General features: G+C 38.9%; 1 protein-coding gene across 3 annotated transcripts in view; it reads right to left on the reverse strand.

Annotated features, from left to right (window-relative positions):
• ryr2b (ryanodine receptor 2b (cardiac)) overlaps positions 1-24,573 on the reverse strand; it is an 88,909-nt gene that overhangs the window by 49,429 nt on the left and 14,907 nt on the right. For 2 of the 3 annotated variants that reach the window (XM_058398491.1, XM_058398490.1), the window contains exons 25-61: positions 24,296-24,443; positions 23,217-23,425; positions 22,950-23,124; positions 22,505-22,713; positions 21,419-21,744; positions 21,128-21,242; positions 20,883-21,043; positions 20,608-20,767; positions 20,429-20,515; positions 19,920-20,146; positions 18,649-19,465; positions 18,361-18,561; positions 18,057-18,162; positions 17,701-17,844; positions 17,248-17,524; positions 16,723-16,837; positions 16,430-16,562; positions 15,343-15,446; positions 15,013-15,148; positions 14,752-14,938; positions 14,558-14,666; positions 14,342-14,462; positions 13,185-13,354; positions 12,835-13,058; positions 11,629-11,719; positions 10,176-10,316; positions 8,398-8,561; positions 6,343-6,421; positions 6,068-6,157; positions 5,406-5,543; positions 3,252-3,329; positions 3,092-3,167; positions 2,733-2,856; positions 2,348-2,463; positions 1,220-1,296; positions 725-846; positions 436-485 (exon numbers count right to left, since the gene is read on the reverse strand). In XM_058398491.1, coding sequence (XP_058254474.1) covers positions 436-485; positions 725-846; positions 1,220-1,296; positions 2,348-2,463; positions 2,733-2,856; positions 3,092-3,167; positions 3,252-3,329; positions 5,406-5,543; positions 6,068-6,157; positions 6,343-6,421; positions 8,398-8,561; positions 10,176-10,316; positions 11,629-11,719; positions 12,835-13,058; positions 13,185-13,354; positions 14,342-14,462; positions 14,558-14,666; positions 14,752-14,938; positions 15,013-15,148; positions 15,343-15,446; positions 16,430-16,562; positions 16,723-16,837; positions 17,248-17,524; positions 17,701-17,844; positions 18,057-18,162; positions 18,361-18,561; positions 18,649-19,465; positions 19,920-20,146; positions 20,429-20,515; positions 20,608-20,767; positions 20,883-21,043; positions 21,128-21,242; positions 21,419-21,744; positions 22,505-22,713; positions 22,950-23,124; positions 23,217-23,425; positions 24,296-24,443 — 6,007 coding nt within the window. The remainder of the gene's footprint in view (positions 1-435; positions 486-724; positions 847-1,219; positions 1,297-2,347; positions 2,464-2,732; positions 2,857-3,091; positions 3,168-3,251; positions 3,330-5,405; positions 5,544-6,067; positions 6,158-6,342; positions 6,422-8,397; positions 8,562-10,175; positions 10,317-11,628; positions 11,720-12,834; positions 13,059-13,184; positions 13,355-14,341; positions 14,463-14,557; positions 14,667-14,751; positions 14,939-15,012; positions 15,149-15,342; positions 15,447-16,429; positions 16,563-16,722; positions 16,838-17,247; positions 17,525-17,700; positions 17,845-18,056; positions 18,163-18,360; positions 18,562-18,648; positions 19,466-19,919; positions 20,147-20,428; positions 20,516-20,607; positions 20,768-20,882; positions 21,044-21,127; positions 21,243-21,418; positions 21,745-22,504; positions 22,714-22,949; positions 23,125-23,216; positions 23,426-24,295; positions 24,444-24,573) is intronic. The other variant, XM_058398492.1, reaches the window with a different exon arrangement.

Here is a 24,573-nt window from a genome sequence, read left to right on the forward strand (position 1 = left end):
TTAATATTTTTTTATTATTATTTTGTTTTCTGATTCATTATTTTTGTTTTTGGATTTATTTTTTTTCTGATTTATTATTTTGTTTTTAGATTCATTATTTTATTTGTTTGGATTTGTTATTTTGTTTTTCGGATTTATTTTGTTTTTTGGAATTATTTTTTTGTTTGCTTGTTTTGGAATTAATTTTTTTTGGATTTATTATTTTGTTTTTGGATTTCATTTTTTTTTGGATCTGAAATTTTGCCTTTGGATTTCATTTTTTTTTAATTTTTATAATTTTGTTTTTGGATTTATTATTTTATTTTGCATTTCTCAGCCAATGTACAAATCCCCTCAATTCAGACTACAAAAATTAAATAAAAGGCTAAAATTACTCATGTATGCGAGTGAACCAAATGAACCGAGGGAAAAGTTTTATTCATGCCAGGTTCTTACCGAAGAGAGAAATCCTGCGTCTGGAAAGAACGGCCAGCTTACAGAACAAACTGAAAAGGAAAACAAAAGGAAAAGAAAATGAAGAAGGGAACAAAAGAAGACTAGACGGATGCAGGATCAAAAGTGTATTGACAGAGAAAGCTGCAGGACATGAGGACATGAAAAAGCGGATGTACGATCAGACAAACACTCACTCACACACACACACACACACACTCACACACACACACTCACACACTCACACTCACACACACACACAATTGTGTCTGCTACAAAAGTGGTTTCTTACCTAGAAACCATCTCTCTCTCTTTATTGGAAGCGTGAGCAGTGTTGCTAAGAGAAAACATCAAACTGGGCAGGAAGTAGAGATGATGATTTTTAAAATATTGATCAATTAGAGGCAATAAAACCTGAAAGGAGAGAGAGAGAGAGAGAGGTTGCATAACAATTAGCTGTCATGGCATTAATGATGCACACCATGATTTGGTGTGTGTGTGTGTGTGTAATCATGATACTCAGAAATTTGAGGAATAAATTATTAATGATAAAAATATTTTACCGTATGGCCCTATCATATTTTAGCGTTTAATACAAAGCCGGAAACTATAGACTATGGAAGTGTGGAAGAATTTTCCGGACAATTTTTGGTGAATCGTGTTTGCGGTCGTGTGTGTTTTATTTGTAGAGGAGTAAAGTGTGAGACAATTGTGAGACATGAAAATGCATTTAAAAAACAGGAAAATACGTCCAGAACACGGAGTGAAGTGGACTGTAGGTACTGACCTTGACGAAGAAACATATCTGCTGCTCGTCACACACTTTCTCTGACTTTCCCATTTGCCCTCTAGCCTGAGCAACCTCTGTAAAGATGCGCGCACACACACACACACACACACAGATTTCAGACTGTATAACATCGACACAGCTTGCTGACATCACCCCTGAACAGTGTCCCAGCCATTAACACTATACATAACCTATGACTATAAGAATCCATTTAAATTGACTTTTTACACTGGACATGGTCATGGTCATATACATTGAGGATGTCCATTATAAATGATAAATTCCTTAATGAGCAGGTCAGAGGTGGCAAGGAAAAACTCCCTGAGATGATATAAGGAAGAAAGCTTGAGAGGAACCAGACTCAGAAGGAAATCCAATCTCATCTGGGTGACTCCAGAGAGTCTTAAATAAATAAATAAATAAATAAATAAATAAATAATTAAGTAAGTAAGTAAGAAACCAGGAGATCACTTATACCACAGCACTGTTGTATCAGACTGTATTAGATAGTAACAGACTGTAGCAGATTGTATCAGACTGGATCAGATTGTATTAGATTCTATAAGATTGTATCAGACCTTATCAGATTGTATTAAAGCACAGCCTATAGCAGACTATACCAGGCTTTATCAGACTGTAGCTGACTGCATCAGACTCTATCAGACTTTAGCAGATTGTATCAGACTGGATCAGACTGTATTGGACTGTACCAGATGGGTTCAGACTGTATCAGACTGTACCAGACTGCAGCAGACTGTATCAGATTGTATCAAATTGTATCAGACTGCATCAGATTGTACTAGACTGTATCAGAGTCTATCAGACTGTATCAGACTCTATTAGATTCTATTAGACTGCATCAGACTGTTTCAGACTGTATAAGATTGTACTAGACTGTATCAGAGTCTATCAGACTGTATCAGACTCTATTAGACTCTATCAGACTCTGTCAGATTGTATCAGACTCTATCAGACTATCAGACTCTATCAGAATGCATCAGATTGTATCAGACTCTATCAGATTGTATCAGACTCTATCAGATTATATCAGATTGTATGAGACTCTATCAGAATGCATCAGATTGTATCAGACTCTATCAGACTCCATTAGACTGCATTTCTCACCCAGCTCCAGCATCTTTTCCTGCGTGTGTTCAGTACAGCACAGCGCCTGCTGGAGGAGACGATAAGCAAAGCGCCCTGAGACGGACGGAGGATCGGACTCTGTGGGTTTTCTCTCTCTGGAAAACACAGATACACAATTTCACATTTTAATCACAACAAATGCACAGATAAAGACCTGAGCTCAGGTCCTGATCTGGATGGATATGAACTCTGTCTATATTTATATTCACTCATTTGCATAGATAGATAGATAGATAGATAGATAGATAGATAGATAGATAGATAGATAGATAGTATGGGTGTTGTTCATGTTCTGTTGTGTTAGTGTGGTTGTATCATTGCTCTGTTCATGATCTGTCGTTGTTGTAAGTATTTGCCCCCTCACCTCCACACGGTGTATCCATTGATGTGGAAGAACTTCAGCACATCCTGCGCTCTCTCTCGGATTCGGCTCTGCTCTCGGCCGCTCAGAGACGCATAGGGCACCAGCAGTGTGTGACTGCCCCCTGCTGGACACAACACTTTATTACAACATCACTACAACAACTATTACAACAACTACAACAGATCCGGGGTTTTTAGAGCAATGTTGCCTGACTGTGACAAAATATTAATGCTACTGGGAAAATGTCCAGTTTTCAGATTAATATCTGCAACAAGGACAATTGGAAAGACGGCCATAATGTTTGTGTGTGAAGTAATAAAGTGTGCAAACTGTTCAGTGAGTGTACAAATAAAAAAAACCTTTAGCCTGCAATTCCTGGAGTTTCCTCTTGGCCCAGATGTTGTGGTAGTTTTCCGCTAGCTGTTCTGCCATAGTCTTCAGCAGAGAGAGAGAGAGAGAGAGAGATTTCTCTTTTTCCCATCCAATAAACTGAGAAAATCAAGATCCTAACAGACTTACATACTGATCCCAGGTCAGCGTGACGCTGCTGGTGTCTGCAGGTTTGGGGCTGAACATGGAGGTTCCTTCAAATGACAGCTGCACACAGGGAGATGAACCTCATTTCATTCCAATCTATTGCTTTAAACCGTATTTGAACTCGGGATTTATTTCTAGATGCTTTTGTATGCCTGATACAGTCTGATGTAGTCTAGTACAGTCTGATGTAGTCTAGTACAGTCTGATACGGTCTGATACAGTCTGATATGGTCTGATACAATCTGATACAGTCTGATACGGTCTGATACAGTCTGATACAGTCTGATACAATCTGATACGGTCTGATACAGTCTGATATGGTCTGATACAATCTGATACAGTCTGATACGGTCTGATACAGTCTGATACAGTCTGATACAATCTGATACGGTCTGATACAGTCTGATATGGTCTGATACAATCTGATACAGTCTGATACGGTCTGATACAATCTGATACAGTCTGATACGGTCTGATACAGTCTGATACAGTCTGATATGGTCTGATACAGTCTGATATGGTCTGATACAGTCTGATATGGTCTGATACAGTCTGATACAGTCTGATACGGTCTGATACAGTCTGATATGGTCTGATACAATCTGATACAGTCTGATATGGTCTGATACAATCTGATACAATCTGATACAGTCTGATACAGTCTGATACAGTCTGATACAATCTGATACAGTCTGATATGGTCTGATACAATCTGATACAATCTGATACGGTCTGATACAGTCTGATACAGTCTGATACAGTCTGATACAATCTGATACAGTCTGATACAGTCTGATATGGTCTGATACAATCTGATACAATCTGATACAATCTGATACAGTCTGATACAATCTGATACAGTCTGATACGGTCTGATACGGTCTGATACAGTCTGATACGGTCTGATACGGTCTGATACGGTCTGATACAGTCTGATACAGTCTGATATGGTCTGATACAATCTGATACAATCTGATACAATCTGATACAGTCTGATATGGTCTGATACAATCTGATACAGTCTGATACAGTCTGATACAGTCTGATACAGTCTGATACAATCTGATACAATCTGATACAGTCTGATACAGTCTGATACGGTCTGATACAGTCTGATACGGTCTGATATAGTCTGATACAGTCTGATACAGTCTGATACAGTCTGATATAATCTGATGCAGTGTGATATAATCTGATGCGGTCTGATACAATCTGATACAGTCTGGTACAGTCTGAAACAATCTGATACAATCTGATACAGTCTGATACGGTCTGATACAGTCTGATACGGTCTGATACAGTCTGAAACAATCTGATACAGTCTGATACAGTCTGATACGGTCTGATACGGTCTGATACGGTCTGATACAGTCTGAAACAATCTGATACAATCTGATACAGTCTGATACGGTCTGATACAGTCTGATGCGGTCTGATACAGTCTGAAACAATCTGATACAATCTGATACAGTCTGATACAGTCTGATACGGTCTGATACAGTCTGATACAGTCTGATATAATCTGATACGATCTAATACAGTCTGGTTTAGTCTGATACTGTCTGATACCGTCTGATACAATCTGATGCAGTCTGATATAATCTGATGCGGTCTGATACGGTCTGATACAATCTGATACAGTCTGATGCAGTCTAGTACAGTCTGATGCGGTCTGATATAATCTGATATGATCTGATACAGTCTGATACAGTCTGATATAATCTGATGCAGTGTGATATAATCTGATGCGGTCTGATACGGTCTGATACAGTCTGGTACAGTCTGAAACAATCTGATACAATCTGATACAGTCTGATACAATCTGATACGGCCTGATACGGTCTGATATAATCTGATACGATCTAATACAGTCTGATACAGTCTGATACGGTCTGATACAGTCTGATATAATCTGATACGATCTAATACAGTCTGGTTTAGTCTGATACTGTCTGATACCGTCTGATACAATCTGATGCAGTCTGATATAATCTGATGCGGTCTGATACGGTCTGATACAATCTGATACAGTCTGATGCAGTCTAGTACAGTCTGATGCGGTCTGATATAATCTGATATGATCTGATACAGTCTGATACAATCTGATGCAGTTGAGTTTTTGGAATGATCCATCACCTGGGGCGACTGTGAGATCCTCCTGGATAGGTGATGGAGGTCTCTGGCATCCCCCTCTTTCGACCTCTCAATGATCCAGCCCAAGACCAGCATGCTCTTCACGGTCTCTTTAATGGCCACTCTGTAGTTCTCTTTATCCTAAAGGCCAGGAAGAGAAAAGAGGATTTTTAGAAATACAGTCTGGTACAGTCTGATGCAGTCTAGTACAGTCTGATACAATCTAATGCAGTCTGGTGCAGTCTGATAAAATCTGATACAGTCTGATGCAGTCTGAACCAGTTGGTAAAGTCTGATACAATCTGGTACAGTCTGATTCAATTCAATTCAATTCAATTTATTTTGTATAGCGCCTTTTACAATGAACATTGTCTCAAAGCAGCTTTACAAAAGAAGAAAACAGAGAAAGGGGAGAGGAAAATGAAAAATAATAATAAAAATAAAAAAATAACTAATTAACTAGAAATAAGAATAAATTATTAAATTCTATAATTAGACTATTTTATCCCTAATGAGCAAGCCTGTGGCTGATAAAGTTTGGTAAATTCCGGAATGATCCGTGAGGCCTGGAGATCGGATTGAAATATAAAATTCAAGACAAAAAAATTTCCTGATGTATATACACTGTGTGTGTGTGTGTGTGTGTGTGTGTGTGTGTTACACACTCGTTCTGATAAGGCTCTGTAGGGCTTCAGGAGCGGATGAACTTTCGAGCTCTCACACATCTGCTCTCCGTAAACCCAACCGTTAGAAAACTGCAAACACACAAACACGTTAAATCCACAGAGTGATGCAGAGTGATGCATTATATACGGAATAATGCGCTTGACAATGTGCTGTTACAGGAAATTAATCAACAACACGCTGGTGTAATAAAGCGGAGATGCCACAGAAATTTATTTTAATTAAAAAAAAAATTTTAAAGACAGACTATTGTTACCTTCTCTAGTGACCACTTCTCATGTGTGTGTTCTGCGTATTTATTCACCAGATGCTCCAGTCCTTCAGGTACTATTACACTGGGAGGAAATACACACACACACACACACACTTCATCATTGTGAGTATATAAAGGAATACACTTTGTGTTACTTAATATAGCAGGGTTGCCAAGTCCATTTTCCCACAGAATTGCTATCCTTTTCATTTTCCACCCTACAATTTAAAAGAAATAAATATTGCATAAAACTTAATTAATAAATTAACTGTACAAATATAAATAAATAAATAAACTAATTAATTTACTCTACAAATATAAATAAATAAATAAATAAATAAATAAATAAATAAATAAATAAATAAATAAATAATCTGTGATGCTTCTACAAATGTCCTGAGTGTTGCAAAGCCCCAAATCTGGAGACTCCTTCTCTATAAACATTATACATATATATATATATATATATATATATATATATATATATATATATATATATATATATATATATATATACACTATATTGCCAAAAGTATTCACTCACCTGCCTTGACTCGCATATGAACTTAAGTGACATCCCATTCCTAATCCATAGGGTTCAGTATGACGTCGGTCCACCCTTTGCAGCTATAACAGCTTCAACTCTTCTGGGAAGGCTGTCCACAAGGTTTAGGAGTGTGTTTATGGGAATTTTTGACCATTCTTCCAGAAGCGCATTTGTGAGGTCACACACTGATGTTGGACGAGAAGGTCTGGCTCTCAGTCTCCGCTCTAATTCATCCCAAAGGTGTTCTATCGGGTTGAGGTCAGGACTCTGTGCAGGCCAGTCAAGTTCATCCACAGCAGACTCTGTCATCCATGTCTTTATGGACCTTGCTTTGGTCACTGGTGCACAGTCATGTTGGAAGAGGAAGGGGCCAGCTCCAAACTGTTCCCACAAAGTTAGGAGCATGGAATTGTCCAAAATGTCTTGGTATGCTGAAGCATTCAGAGTTCCTTTCACTGGAACTAAGGGGCCAAGCCCAGCTCCTGAAAAACAACCCCACACCATAATCCCCCCTCCACCAAACTTTACACTTGGCACAATGCAGTCAGACAAGTACCGTTCTCCTGGCAACCGCCAAACCCAGACTCGTCCATCAGATTGCCAGATGGAGAAGCGCGATTCGTCACTCCAGAGAACGCGTCTCCACTGCTCTAGAGTCCAGTGGCGGCGTGCTTTACACCACTGCATCCGACGCTTTGCATTGCACTTGGTGACGTATGGCTTGGATGCAGCTGCTCGGCCATGGAAACCCATTCCATGAAGCTCTCTGCGCACTGTTCTTGAGCTAATCTGAAGGCCACATGAAGTTTGGAGGTCTGTAGCGATGGACTCTGCAGAAAGTTGGCGACCTCTTCGCACTATGCGCCTCAGCATCCGCTGACCCCGCTCCGTCAGTTTACGTGGCCTACCACTTCGTGGCTGAGTTGCTGTCGTTCCCAAACACTTCCACGTTCTTATAATACAGCTGACAGTTGACTGTGGAATATTTAGGAGTGAGGAAATTTCACGACTGGATTTGTTGCACAGGTGGCATCCTATCACAGTTCCACGCTGGAATTCACTGAGCTCCTGAGAGCGACCCATTCTTTCACAAATGTTTGTAAAAACAGTCTGCATGCCTAGGTGCTTGATTTTATACACCTGTGGCCATGGAAGTGTTGGAACACCTGATTCTGATTATTTGGATGAGTGAGCGAATACTTTTGGCAATATAGTGTATATATATATGTATATGTATAGTGTATATATATATATATATATATATATATATATATATGTATGATGTTCTCTGACCCCAACTTCCTCAGCTGGGATATGTGAAGAAAAGAATTCCACTATACTGTAATGTATGTGTGGTGATAATAAAGGCATCTTGCCCTCACTTCAGTTCTTAAACAGTAAATAAACTCACCATGTCAGTGATTACCTGATTCAAGAATTCAACTCTAGTGTGATTCATATTAATGAAGCAGCGTCTAAATAACAGGAATTTCAAGCCCAAGGGTTCCTACTTGGACGTGTCCAGAGGTTGAGGACAGAAGCGTCCCTCTGAGTCCAGCGAGGAATGGGAGTCCAGTCCAGATGTGCAGGTGAGGTCGATGTGGTTAGGAGGAATAGCACCGGACACGGCAACCAGACATCCGACGGAAAGTTCAAACAGCTCGGCATCATACGGCTGGAGAAAAATAAATAACAACTGCTAATGAAGGTTTCCAACTTTATATATAGACATAAAATAACCATGTGCTTACATATTCTCCAGTTTTATATCATATATAATTTACAATTTTATATTATCCTTTCATCTCTCAGCACACAGTAGACTGTGTTATAAAATCACACAGCCAAATGCAAAAATATTGGCACCCTTTCATCCAAAACAAATGCAATTACCGAAACTGTCGTATTAAATGATGATTAAAGTGCGATGCATAGCTTTATTTTCTAAAAATAAAATTTTTTACATAAAGATACTGTACTGAATTTTTCTGTTCTACAAATCAATAAAATTGGCACCCTTTAGTACAAAAAGGTCACAGTGAAACAAATAATGTGAGCAATAACGTGCACTGATACAATGATGTGATTTTTTTTTCTAAAAATATAATTTTTCTACAAATGTAGTTGTTTTGCAAATCAAACATTTTGGCACCATTTCTTCCAAAAATTCTATTGAACAAATATGTGCAATTACTGATACTGTATTATTAAGTGATAATAAAAGTATGATGCAGTTTTATTTTTTTAAATAAAATTTTAAAATGTTTTACATAAAGATAACATTTTTTTGCAAATCAAAACTATTGGAACCCCCCCCCCCAAACAAACACTTAACTGACACTAATCAAGAAAGGCAGTGCTGTGTAATTGACTAATTAAATCCACAAATATAAATAAATAAATAAATAAATAAATAAATAAATAAATAAATAAATAAATAATTCCATGAATATAAATAAATAAATAAATAAATAAATAAATAAATAAATAAATAAAGACTGTGTAAACAAAAATCTACTGTATAAGTCAGACATAAGTAAGACATCAGTACTGTGTAATTAATTAATTAAATCCACAAATAAAAAAAATATTAAAAAATAAATAAATAAGCAAATAAATAAATAAATCCAAAAAAGTTTAATTAATTAATTAATTAATTAATTACTTCCACAATAAATAAATAAATAAATAAATAAATAAATAAATAAATAAATAAAAATCCATTATGTCTCTACAAATGTCCTGAATGTTACAAAGCGTCAAATCCGGAGACCCCCTTCTTAATAAACATTAAATAAACTTACATAAAACAAACACTTAATTAACACTAATCACGAAAGGCAGTACTGTATCTCCTCTAATGTTGTAGTTGCATTGATGCTTGGTGAAGTTTAAGTGTTGTATTTTGTGAGTTTCTGAATCATAGGTTTTACAGATGTTGGTTATTAAACTTGAAAGAAACAAAAATCAACTGTGTGAAAAGTCTGAAATTGTTTAGATCTTTAGTTTAGATTGTTCTTTCCCTTTATAACAATCTCATAAAGTCAGCCTCCTGGCCAAAATCTTTGATTATTCATAATGGAACATTAACAACTATTATTTAGATTTATAATCTCTTTAATCTGTAGTGATTAGTCCTTCTGTTTTCCCCATTAAAGCTTTCACATTTGACCTAAACATTACTACTTTGAATCATTTTGTGTTTTGTGTATAAATTTCGTATCTTATACACAACGCTATTTATGTATTTCGCTTAAAAAACCACTCTAGTCCACTTCCTAATACACACCTTTTTGGTCAACGATCTGAAAACACGCCAGAACAGCTTCCTGCTGAGCCGAAGCTCCTCCTCTGAGGCGGAGCCAAACCCGCCACGCCCTCCAGTCGTGCAGTAGTACTTCCAGTTCTGCTTATAATGATCGGTCAGAAGCTGTAGGCAAGAATTAAGGAAAATAAAAGAAACAAGAGTGTTTCATTGGATTATGAATATTTATTGATGATAGAGAATATTTCTAAAGCAAAAATGTTACAGGAAAAAAATTATGTTTTATGTGAATAAATTTTAAATTATATAAATAAATAGAATAAATAAATAAAATGATCTCAACATGTCATAGAACAATAAAACTCTGATGTTCATCTTAATTCTACTTACTTAATTAAAGATGAGGAGGTATTAACAAAAAAAAAATCTAAATGTTTAAAAAACTGTTTTATATTAGTGTTGTAGATAAGTTTAATTTACTATTTACATCCTATTTTTTTGGTAAGTTTATAGTAAGGATATTTACTTTTTTAAAATTTAAGGATAAATTAATTGTAATTACAACCCTGTTATGAGACTTTTAACGTAGATTGGAGGACTCTTATTCTAACAGAAAGTACCATCAGAGGTACTCATTGAAGGAGCTCAGATCTCTGTGGCTTGGATCTCTCCTTTGTGTAACATCCATCCATCTACTTTCTATACCCGCTTTATTCCTAATTAGGGTCACAGGGATCTGCTGGAGCCTATCCCAGCACACATTGGGCGAAAGGAGTAAACCCTGTCAGTCCATCACAGGGCCGCAGGGGTACACAGCAGGGCCACACGTATAGACAGACACTCACGCTGGGCAATTTAGAATTACTAATCAAACCGGAGTAACCCCACGCAGGTATGGGGAGAACATGCAAACTCCACACAGAAAGGCCCCTGCCTGTTCAACCCCAGGATTCGAACCCAGGACCTTCTTGCTGTGAGGCTAACCACTAAGCCACCATTTTTTGTTGGATTTTTTCATTCATTGAAGTGTTGTTTGAGTTAAACAAACTAACGAATTAAACTAACTAACTAACCATAATTAAAATGCTACTTCCTGTTTACCCATTTTGTTTGGAGTTCTGGGACGGATTGAGGTTTTTTCTCACATTTATATTTGATCAAATCAAGGTTATGTTTGCATGTATGTAGAGCCCCAGAGGGAACAATTGTACCCTTAGTCTAGATATCCATCACAAGAATTCAAAAGTCTATGTTTTTCTCTGATTGTCTCAGCATCCTCAGTCCAAATTTTAGATTTTCCTGAAGATAGAAATATTGTTTTAGATGTTACTAACATAATATAAAGCAGAGAGTTTTTGCCATTGTTATTCTATAACTGAAATAAGAAGCATCAATACATCTCCACGATCCCGATCCCAAGAAACACCTCAGAGACCTGCTGGTTAAATCAATTAGAGCTAAAGATAATGATGAAGACCTTAAGTGGCATCTTGGTGTTCTCGGACAGCTGTGGGACATCGACGGTGAGGTTTCTCAGTAGAGGCTGCAACTGGGACGGCTTCAGTTTGCTGTAATATGATATAAATTCGCACACACACACCGATGTCAGGAGTCGAGGTGGTAAAATACAGCAGTTCTTCGTTCGCGTAGAAGTGCCATACTGAGCTAAATAAATTATCTCAAAAATAAAAATCAGCTCCTGAACTCTGACAGCTGAAGAGTTAAAAGTAAAAGCACAAGAAAGATTCGGATAAAAAAGAAATACAACAATAGGAAAAGTCGCTGATGGTGATTGAGGAACGCTTGAAAAAATGCTTATCTCGGAATATTTCTGAATAATATAATGTTGAAGTGTTACGCTAATATTTACACATACATGAAATATATTCATAATAAAAATTAAAAAATCATAATTGATCAAACGATCATGTTCGAGCTCTCCATCCATTCCGCCTACATGTAGCTCTTGCCTCTGAGGTTGCCAGATTTCTTCAGAAAATTCACAAAGGCTCTTTCAGTTAAGCCGGAAATGTTGATTTATTAATGTAGGGATAGAAAATGCTGACTGAAAGAAGGTCTATTTAAGTTAATGTTGTTTGTAATTTTATTCATTCACTCCATGAAGCCAGGTGATGCTAACCCTTATGACGCTTAGTATGAATAATAGTGACATTTGTAGAATATTTTGTTTTGAAAAAGACAACATTTATTAAGTAAAAGAAAAAATGAAGTGAAAAATGGATAGAAATTGCACACAATGTGCTCACAACTGCACTTTATTCATAAAAGTCACACTGTTCTGCCACCAATCTATATTCATATATAATTTTTTTTTTTAATTTTAAAAAGTAATTGAATAAAAAAAAATTGGATATAAAAATATTTTATTTATCTGTGTGTGTTTATATAATAATATATTTTTATAATATATATTTATTTATTTTAAATATATTTTTACCCTTTATTTTTACATAAAATTCTATTTTTATTGTAATTATTATTCTGTTTTTATTCTACTTTTTATAGCAAGGATAGTCAAAGCATTTCATTACATGTCCTACTGTGTACGGTTGTGTAAATGACATAAAATTTAAAGTAAATAAATAATCAGAAAAAGTAAAACTGTAGCTGAAGAGCTGAGGAACTGTCCATGATGTGGAGGTGAAGTGCCAGTGGAACTCACCCACACACCGACAGCAGGCAGGTCTGGATGGCATCATGCTGGGCTTTGGTGAGGCTGCTGGCTTTAGAGAGGCAATAGAGCGCTTGCAGGAAGTCGTCCACTGTTCCTGTGCTAACAAGAGGAAGGTCGCGTAGCATCGACGAGCACTTACTCAACAATGGCAGCACCGACCCGCACAAATAACGGTTCAGAGCCAGCGCCATGTCCGTACCACCCAGTCCGCTCTACAGACAGGAACGAGAGAGATTAATCATAAATATTATAGGACATTTTACACTTTTATAACATGGTGAATGCACAATTATCTGGTGCATGATACAGGAAAAATAAAAGATGGAGAACGCCCTTACATTATCCATGCTAACAGCAGCTTGCAGGTCTGGCAGGAAGCCTTTCTCAACAAGGTGGAGAAGAAAGTTTTGATTCTGGACGCCATAGACTCGGTCCAGAAACAGCACCATGGATGCCTTGTGATCTGGACAGAAGCACCTGGACATGTCCGGCTCCATGACACAACCATCTGAAAAAAACAAAAACAAACAGGAAATCCTTTCCTGCTGAATTATTCAATATTTTCCATTTTTCAGTAACTAAGTTTACGAACGGATGCTATTAAGTTATTTCTTAGCTAAACAATGTTAGTAGAATATGTCCTTTAATGGCGACCTCTCAAAGAGAACATGGCCTAGCTGTCTAGCTAGCTAGTTTCTTGATGTATATTTTAGGCTACATGTTTTTGTTTTAATTAAATATATATTAGGTATGTTATAACTAGCAAGCTAAGCATGTGAAATTTCTTAGTTAGCAAGACAGTCACTGATCTTTCTAGGTAAGATGAAATGTCCATCACAATGACAGGGTGTCCATTAAAGACCTCTGTATGAACATGACTATTTAGCATTCATAACTAGTTTCTTAATGTAGATTTTAAGCTAGCTAAGCATGTGAAATTCTTAGTTGGCAAGATAATGACGCTGATATGATAGTTAACTGCGTAGCTAAGGTGAAACGTGTGCTGCAAATACAGAGTGTCCATTAAAGGCAACTTCTGTGGTGAGATTGTGACCTAGCTATCTAGGCTGGCTACCAATTTTGCCTTCAGCATGCGTTCAAAAGCTAGGTGATTTTGCGGGTGTTTTTTGTTGACAGATTGGTGGCATGGGTGATCTGTTCTATTTTTAGCCCAAGCTTGGTGGCACCACTTCCTGTGAGGAGCCTTGACATGGAATGCTTGGCTTGGGTCAGTTCTTTGTAAGCAGCCATACAGTTTACATACGCTTCATATTGGGAATATTGGTTAGATTTTGGGAGGCTGGAACGCATTATCTGCATTTACATTATTTCTTATGGGAAAATTCGTTTCACAATACACATTTTCACCTTAAGAACTCGCCTCCAAAACCAATTAAATTCCTCTGCCAAGGTTTCACTGTTCTTAGTTAGCAAGATATCTTAGTTAGCTACAGAGCTAAGAACCATACTATGAGAAATTAAATCGTTGTCTCACCTTTGTCCAGGAAAGGGAGTGGGAAAGGGATGCTGATGACTCCTTCCAGGTCCTTCAGAGGAATCAGAGATCTCAAGATGTCTCTTATACGCACAGCTTCACCTTTACCGGCTTCTATCAGCTACACACACATACATACATTTAATTTGTCTTTAGTTGAAGTATGTTTTCTACATTAATTAGATTAATTCTGTAATGATTGTGTAATGATCTCACGTGCATCTCTGGAGCGCAGCGGCCCAGCAGGTCTATAAGAGCCGAGTAAAAAGTCATAATGGCGTGTCCCATGTGGATGACATCATCGTCTTCATCATCAAGGATGTCACTGCATTAAAGAGGAACGAATAAAAACGGTTTTTCGAGCAATTAAAAGACATTAGCAGAAAGCAAGTGAGCAAGCAGTAACTGACAGTGTGCTACTGGACTGGTAGGCTTTAGAAAAACACTCTCCACTCTCCTCTTCTGAGAGCTTGATGGCTTCCTCCATGGTTGCTAAGAGACCGTTTCCTCCTTCTACTCGGAGCGCGGGGCCGAAGCATTCGGGACGGCGAATCAGGAGCCGGACGACGACATACGAGTTCTCTTCTACGCTTTCCCCTGTGTAAGAATAGCATGTCTATTAATAGTCCATTAAAGGTGAGGATTTTTTTTCAATTAAACTTTTCTCGCACCGTTGCAGAAGACGGCAAAGCGCAGCAAGTCCAGGTATCGCTCGCCTTCGACGGGATTCCAGCCGATGTCTGCGTATCCTTTAGACAACAGCAACGTACAACTCTGCAACCCACAGCCTGCTAAATACTGCACCACCTACAGGAAGGCAACAGGAGGATGAATATTAACCATATGTCACATTTCCTATCTCTTATGTCTCAAGACATTCAAGTTCCAAGAAGGGTGGAGCTTGATGGAGCTTGATGGAGCTGGTCAGACTGAACGTCATTTTATAAAACACATCCAAGACTAATAAAGAATGCATAAATAAAAATTCCAGAGGTTCTGACCTTCTCCAGATCTGACTCTGTCAGCGCTAATGCCAGCTCGTAGTTGTCCATTACAGAAGCCGCAGCCACGTCCAGAGGAGTCGAGCCTCGCATAGAGGGGGATGCTGAAAAAATATCAAATACCAATATCTCCTCAAACGTCTCACATTTCAAATAATGACAGACATGTTACAAGCTGGAACTTAGAAGATGCAGCCTTTATTTATTTTTTTTTTACATATACATTACAATAGAGTGAAATTCTTTCTTCACATATCCCAAATTTTTTGGATGTTACAGTCAGAGCACAGGGTCAGCCATAATGCAGGGACCCGCTGAAGGTAGCTTAAGTAGTTGAGGCTCTGGCTTGTTGACCAGGGTTCAAGCACTGCCAAGCTGCCACTGTCAGGCACTTCAGCAAGGTCCCTAACCCCTCCTGCTCCATGGGTGCTGCATCATGGCTGACCCTGCACTCTGAACCCAACTCTCCATGGATGGGTAATTTGAAGAAAGAATTTTCACTGTGCAGTAATGTATATGTGACAAATAAAGGCTACTTAGGAACCTTGCTCAGGGGCCCAACAGTGGCATCTTGGTGGTGATGAGGCTTGAACCATGATCTTCAACACAGAGCCTCAACCACTTGAGCTACCATTCACCACTGCCCCTTGAGTCCTGGGCACAATATAGCCAATAATATTAAAATATGAATTTTAAAAAGCAAATTTTCTGGTTGAACATCTGGTAAAAAAAAAAAAAAAAAACAGTTGCCAAAAGCTCAACACAATGCCACCACCGTAGTGGGATGGTATTCAAAATCTCCAGAGATTCAGAAACAGCCGTGACAATAACTTTGGATTGTTAGGCTCTGTTAGTTCAGAAGTTGATCTAGAATCTTAACAATGGTACTGTAAGCCACAAACTTACAGTATCATAAGTTGTACAATATCTTTGTGGATGTGGTAGCTTTGTGATTAAGGTGATGGACTACTGAGAGGTTGTGTGTTCAGGTCCACCAGGCTGCCACTGCTGAGCCTCTGAGCAAGGCCCTTAACCCTCAATTTTTCAATTGTATAACACAAGATAGCATGGTGATGAGCTAGCATACCAAGTCCCACGCTGCTGTGGTCCAACAGGTAGCTCAGGTGCTCAAACATGGCTTTCTGGTTGTGGCGGCTGATTCGACAGAAATAACACAGGAAACGACAGCAGTGGGCCACCATCTTTGGAAACCTGATTTCCTTATAGGGTAGAGAGGTTTTTTCAAAGGAAAGAGTAAATGAGATTATATAATGTATCAATGTGAGCATTAATATGGTTTCTGAAACAGGCCTATGTGTTTAAAATAAATGTCCCATTTTACTGAAATAAACATGGCTGTAAATGGAAATGTACAGCTACCTTGGACTCCCGGGTGCCCAGAACATTAACCATCACCTCCATGACAGTCTCGTGCATACCCAGTGCCCTCATCAGGTTCGGGTGCTGGTAGAACACTTTATTTTTCATGATATCACTACAAAGGAAAGAGTATGGGATCCAAACACATGAGCAGATCTGATTTGGTTGCAAATTCCAACTGTCACAGTTTCCCCCTGCGTACTGCATTTCCTGTATGTGTCCAGGTCATGTCATTGGGTTGTTTCATGGTTGTGTTTACCTACTATGTTAGTTCTTGAATAGCATTTTTAGCATGATTCTTAGCATGAATCTGTTTGTTAAGTTTATAATATAGTTTGTTTAAGTTTATAAGCCTTGAATTTTATTCTTTTGGTTTTCTTTGCCCGTCTTCCTTATTTTAAGTAAACGAGGCCCGTTAAAGCTGTTCTGTTCTCAAATAGATAATAAAATATAAATGTTTGTGAACATTTATGTACAACAGACAACACATGGAAGCTTAGTCTTGGTCTAATTACAATCTCTTACCCAAGTCCTTGGATCATTAGTTCCACTTCTTCTTTGCCCATTCTGGCTGTAAGTAGTGAGCGTATTCGTCCCAGTGCCTCCTGCAGGCTAAGTGTGTCCTCTACCGAGTTTTGAGTAATGCAGTAGGCTTTTTGCAATGCGTAGGCCATTTTGCCAGCGAGGCCAGCGTACTGGCAGCGCAGAAGTCCAAACGCAGCCCGTACCAGAACCGGGTCCTCCAGCGGTCCCTTGTGAGCCCAATGCATCACAGTGTCTGAGATCAGCCATTGAAGAGAAACTGGAGAAAAAAACGGAAAGAATGGGTCTTATAAACTAAAAGAATAAAGTACCCATGAGCCGCTTCACTATAAAAATTATAACATTTTCATCATTTGGATCCATACTTACACTGTTTACAATTTCCTGTTAAAAATTCCATGCTAATAAACTAGTCTTGTGTTTCGAATTTCCTACCAGGTTTAGCCACAACATCCTCTTCAACCACACCAGACAGCCTCCTCTTCAGACGAGACATTTTGTCCACCAGGTTTCTTAATCGATTCCTGATAGGCTGATTCTCATCATCTTCAGTAACCAAGATTTCATCAGTTTCAACTCCTGTTAAGTAAAAAAAGGGCTTATGTTTAGGTCAAAAGTTTACCTCAGAGGAGGAGTAAACAAAACAAGAAGAATAAATATTTACATCGTAAATACTATTGGTTGTATTGTTGGTATATGTTTCTGTGATTAGTTAGATAGATAGATACAACTTTATTGTCATTGCAAAGTACAGGTACATAGCAACGAAATGCTACCACAATGTTAGTTACCACAATGGCTTCTGAGGTCCAGATGGAAATCCCAAAGAAGCTCTCTTATCTTCTCAGGGCAGGGGCAGTCCAGTTCCTTTTCCCGGAAGTTTAGCAACATGTTCATCTAAAGGAGTAGGACAATATTCAGAGTTCAATTTATTTGGGTCCTTTTTATGGATGAATTTGGATGAACCTATTCCTATCCACGTCTAAGGTATCTTTAGAGATGCTCTTAGGAATACAAGGATAGATTCCACCCTGATATATAAACTCTGGACTGTTACCATCCATGATCTCTGACTCTGGACTTTTGCCTGGTTACCTGTTCTTGAGGTGGAGAGCGAAACTCCTTGGTCTTGCGGGCAGTAAGAGCAGCAGACATGTTGAGTGCTTCCATGACATCCATGTAGCGAGAGCGCTGGTTGCTCTGGAGACGACCCACAAGGTCAGCAGAGAAGGTCACTATGGCCTCGACCCTGTGACGCAACTGACAGTCACACAGATACTGCAGCAGGTGACATAACTGTGAAAGAATGGAGACAGAAAAACACAAACAAATGATTAGTAGTAGTAGTAGTAGTGGGAGTAGTAGTAGTATAGTCTTGCATACCTGTAGTTTAACTGCTTCTGGTAGCTTCATCTGCAACAAAGTCTTTTGTTCACCGATGGCTCTTCCTTCTTCCTCCTCTTGCTCAATATCATTCTCTTCACCTTCATCCATCAGTTGTCTTGCATCATTTTCCCTTATGTAAGCAGAGGGTATGATGAGGAAAAGCACTTGCCGCAGATCTGAGTGATGATACACACCCATGAGGAGGAGTGTATGGAGGAGTTGGAGAAGAGGAACAAGCATTAGCTCAACGTTGCCTCCCACAGGGTCCCGGATATTCGTCCCTACTGAGTGGACTGCCTCCTTTAACATGTCTGCCATTATAGCTTTCAGGACATCCAGTGGGAATTCAGGACTATATTGACAGGAACCATCCTCAGACTTATTGGACCTGTTATCAAAACTGTTGCTGCTAGCTCTAACAAAACAAGGTAAACTGAAGTGCATTCTTGGTCGCAAAGAGGTGCTGATGCTACTGCCTGGGAGACTGGGCTGATTCCTGTTGTTTTCAAAAAGTGTAATAGTCCGCATGGCATCGGTCATGGGCACAATATATTCATAGGTGGTGGCCTGCCTGGCACTGCTAGGGGCACTGAGGTAGGCAGTCATTAATAGGTCATAGAAACCCGCTCGCAGATTTCCAGGCAGTCTAGAACAGCGCAGTGCAAACAAAATCTGTGATTGGTCAATGTAGCTGCACAAGGCATGGCTTACAGGTATGTTTCCATGGGCACAGAGGGCAGAATAGAGACGGAGGGTGTGGTCATGGAACATGAGAAGATTGTCCAGTTCAGAGAGTTCAAGAATGTCTATGCACCTGGGACAGGAACAAAACAGAGAAGTTTAATTTAAAAGAAGAATATATCATTATTAATTTAGCACCACAGATATATACAAGTATGTTAAGTCAGATTATATATGAAAACTTTTCAACATGTTACTGGATGAATATTAAATGAATATTCAACAAATGTGCTGGATCTGGCAAACAGATCTGAAAATGTGCTAGTAGTATATCGTCGACATAGGTGTGAGGTTTAATTCCATAGGAAATGACCGTTTTCACCTTTGGCTTCACGAACAAATAAAACAAAAATGGGCCAAGCACTAACCCTTGAGGTATGCCATAAAAATGTTGCACCTTTTTGGTCATCTAACAACAGCCTGTCTTTTACACCTCTTTTGTGATCCAGTCACATGTACAGAAATTGACCAACAAATCAGATGACAAAATATTTGAAAATTAGGATTGCTTTTTGTTGATCACTGACCTGTCCTCCTCAGGGATATGCAGAGCCATGACCTGTAGACTACCTACGCACTGTGCCCTCCAGCCATGCCTTTCCTCAAGCCATGTCAGCTCTACATGTGGGGCATGTTCGGGAAGCCGTGTCCACCTCGTGGGTATCAGGGATTGAACATTAAGCCTGGGATGACACTGAGGCTCCATGTTTTTCTTTTCACTCCGAAACAAACCAGCAGACAATGGCAATGCACCCTACAAGGATAGTATTGGTTTTCATTTTATGAGTATAGTATATAGTATATAGATGGTAGTGTTTGAAGAAGGAACTTTCACCTAAGTCACAGTAGTGTGAATCTTCTTTGTCACTTCCAGGTGCATTGAATTTTGTCCCTTTTATTACAGGAAACGTAATCATTTTTACCAAAGATTTGGAATTTTCTTTTCTGGTAGCCTTTTCATTACCAAATAACTACTTATAGATATATAGAGGGTATCTAGATAGCTTATCAGATTGAAGGATTCGACTGCATTTACCTTAATTCGTCCGAGTTCAAACTGGAAGACATCCGAACTGGTGGCTTTGGCAAAAACTGCTGGGAACAGTTTAGTGCCTGGTTCAACCTAAAGAAGTAAATAAAACATCCTATTCACCCAAGCCAAGCTAAGAATTCCTTAGGGTAAGCTTAAAGGGCAAGAGGTATTAGAATACTTACCTGATAGAAGATTCCGATTTCCTTTCCATTAGCAGTAAAGGTAAGAAATCCAGTTGCAGTGTCAACCAGACAGCCAATCTCCAGCCTTACGTTACTACAGCCGTTGGAGAGGCTACTGCCCTCTGCAGCACACACCATGTAACAGCAACTGCATTTGACACTGTTGGGAACACAGACACATATCAAACTAACCTGGCAGCAACTTCCACCACTAAACAATCTGATACATTCCCTTGGGAGGATATGATTATAGACAGACTTATGATGTCATTAACCTCTCAAGAACTTTGCCCCATTGGTCCCCAAGTGTTATAGTCACGCTACACACTCTCTCCGGGTCAAAAGATCGGTCATAACAGTGGAAGTTTGAAGTCACCCATCCAACCCAGACACAGGATGGATCCTGCCCATGTAGGATCTTCACAGAATAGTAGTACTGCAGAAGAAATCAAAAATAATGAAAGACTAAGAGAAAGACAAAATCAGACACTTACATGTGTAAATGTTCTTAGTCTCTAACCTTAGTGCAGTTGGCAAGTGGTTTATCGCTGTTCCTCTCGATTGCCAGCACCTCTTCTAGTAGCCGGGCTGAAGAGCCACTAGTGACCAATTCTGGTTTCTTCTTCAAAAGAAACCTATAAAGCACCAAACTCTGAGCCAAAAAGCCAAACCAAGAACACAAGATGAAACCAAATCACCTATCCTTTAGAGAATAAGCTAAAGCCATCGGTTTTATTAAAACTTCTTGTATGAGGTTTACTACAAAGGTTTGGCCTCATGGTAAGACTACCATGGATTACAGTGAACTGACCTTTGCTTAAGCCTGGAAGGTTTTTCTTGAACATTATCCTTATGGTTGTTCAGTTCATCTCTACTTCCTGTGTGTCTGTGGGCCGACTTCATCAGCATTTCAAAATCAGAGTCCTCCCCTTCTTCTGGTTCCTTAATGTGACATGGTACACTGCTAGCTGAAGGTACTGCACCATCTACAGGTTTGCTGAATACTTGGGCACACTCTATGGGTAAGCTCAGGCGATAGAACTCAACATCAGTGCTTAGACTGTCGGGTAATCCCACTGAACGCTGAGTGACCTTCAGAGCTGGCAGGTGACCAACTGTCCCATCGATGTAACTAACCTGGGAGTACAATAAAAAACAAATGTTAAATCATTAGCTTTTCCACAGTGTTTTTCTTAGTCCTTGTGTCTCTTCTGTATATGTTTCTTATGGACCCCTTTACTTTTTGCATATTTTTTTCTGTCAAACCTTTAGAAGCCTAGTCTTTTTCAAAATATTTGCACTTATGAATAATAAGGAGTTAAAAAATGTTCAAAGGCCAGCCCTTCCTCTGATCATAACTCTTACTAGGTCATGATATTTTAGCTAGGACTGCAGCATAGTCTCCTCTGCTCTCTATTTCCTCCTGGTCTTGACCACTACACCAACCTGGGCCGGGGAGTCACTGGAGTCCTTGTACATTGGTACATCACTTGCTACAGACACCATGAATTCGTTTTCTAGCAGCTTCTAGAGAAACCACAGCTTGTTATTCCCTCTAGAGGGCACAGTGTTTTGTCTACTGGGCTGCCACCCTGCCTGGTAGATGGTCCCTGGTTTTGTTTTGTTTTTTTGGATCAACTTGTCAGGGATAGATTCATATGCACTGGACATGTTGAGCCAGAGCACCAACGCTTCCTTAGATACACACTTCTGAAAACTCCAGAGAGCAACGTGCCCTTGAGACACCTCCCTTCAGTACTGAAGTGTCAGTGTGGCTGTTGTTAATAAGGAACACCATTGGCTTTCTTATTAACATGCTAAAAAAATATCTTTTTATCTTTAATGTGCTAAGCAAAGCGATGATTCAGAACTGCTTTTTAAGACCACTTTTATTTACCTGTAAGCGAGGATGGTCCTCTGGTATCTGTACAAATAAGGGCTCTCTCCAGCTCATCCAGAGTGGTGGATCTTTGCTCATGTTTAGGGCAAAAGGCTGGTAGCCCTCCTGAAGCCCACAAACACTGAAGTGTTTTAGTGAGTCAACTTGTTGGCCTAAATTTAACCGTCCCACCTGATTCACACTCAAACCACACACAGGAACGAAGCCTGGGGTACAGAAGGTCATACAAATGAAAATATACACAAATCTAAATTAATATTCTGACTAAGACAGCCCTATTTCTGTGTAATAAGCAAGTAATTACTAAGTAGTTATCTTATAATTAACTGTAAAATAGTAATAACCTGCAATAACAAGTGTATTACGCTGTAATAGATATGTAATAACAAGTTTATTGACTTGGAATAGATGTTTGTTCATATATTATTGTAGAAAAACTCACCACCAGCTGTACTAAACCCTTTGGAAGCAATTTCAGAGCCATAAGCATTCAGCTGTAGCTCTCCGTTTAAAGTGACCATCATGGTTCTCCGAGTCAAATCCAACAAACAGCCAATCACATCCCCTTTCTGCCAAACATGACCAAATGGGACAGTGCTTCCATGCCACCACTGACCCTACACAATATTCGGAAAACAGTTCATTTAATCCATAAACAATAGTTGCCTTATGTTAGCACAGTGGGTAGTTAAAGCGCTAGCCATAATACCTTTGAGCCGTCAAACACGAAGGCCTGCTCGTCTGACCACAGCTCCATGTCTGGTTGACATCCCACTCGAGCCCAGCCCACTCTCATCTCTCCATCAGTGACTGCCTCAAACTCGAAATACCATTTCCCATCATGCACTGCAAAAGTGTGGTCCACACGGAATATGCGAGACCTCTCCTCACTCACAGCCTTCACGTCAGAGCCCAGGGCTAGGAACACAGAGATCAAGTCAAATCAGTAGTGCTTTAGTATTGTGTTCACACTTCCTGTTTATATCTTATAATTAATTACTAGAAATTACTAGAACCTGAATGCTGGCTCTTTAGAATCTGTCCTTGTTCCACACTCTACATTCCTAAACCCCGCCTTAACCTTCTGCTTATTTACATATTCACCATCAACACTCCTGATTGGAGAAATCCTTAGCTGTTTTTACTCTGTGTCTTTCTTTCTTTCTTTCTTTCTTTCTTTCTTTCTTTCTTTCTTTCTTTCTTTCTTCCTTTCTTTCTTTCTACTTTTCTTATTTTTTCTTATTTTTTTAATTTTCCTTCTTTCTATCTTTCTTAATGTTTTTTATTTGCTTTCTTTCTTTCTTTCTTTCTTTCTTTCTTTCTTTCTTTCTTTCTTTCTTTCTACTTTTCTTTTTTTTCTTATTTTTTTATTTGCCTTCATTCTATCTTTCGTAATGTTTTTATTTGCTTTCTTTCTTTCTTTCTTTCTTTCTTTCTTTCTTTCTTTCTTTCTTTCTTCTTCTTGATGTTCTTTTTTTATTTGTCTTATTTGTCTTCTTTCTTTCTTTCTTTCTTTCTTTCTTTTTCTTAATGTTCTTCTTTTTATTTGTCTTTTTTCTTTCTGCAGTATGTTTGTAAATCAGAGTAAGGTAGCTCTCAGCTCGTAGCAACACAGAAGTAGAACATCTCGGTCGCATCAAGCAGTGAAACCCTGAACATCACGGCCATGCTCGCTGTAATATTAGTGGAAGTTGGATATCAACAAACAGCTGGACGACTACATGACAGATAAAAGGACAGCTAGCAGATAATATTGTTTTTATTGATAATTTATCGTTAGGAACTCACAGCACTGTTGCTCTGATGCTTCCACAGTGTATCCGAACCCAAGCAGAGTTCCTAACACATCCCTCACTGACTCTTTAGCACAACATCTGCTTCTCTCGTCCAGCAGAGTGAAGGGCACCAACTGAGGGCTTCTCTTCCCCTTAATGTCCTGAATGATGAAAGGAAATTCACTTAAACATGTTCTTACTGACTGAAATCTGTAGATATGGAGTATAAAGACAGAGCAGAAGGTTGTAATGAACACAGAGCATAGTGACAAAGAAGAGTCTAAAGTCCAC

This window comes from Hemibagrus wyckioides, linkage group LG09 (assembly GCF_019097595.1).
Source record: "Hemibagrus wyckioides isolate EC202008001 linkage group LG09, SWU_Hwy_1.0, whole genome shotgun sequence".
NCBI lineage: Eukaryota > Metazoa > Chordata > Actinopteri > Siluriformes > Bagridae > Hemibagrus > Hemibagrus wyckioides.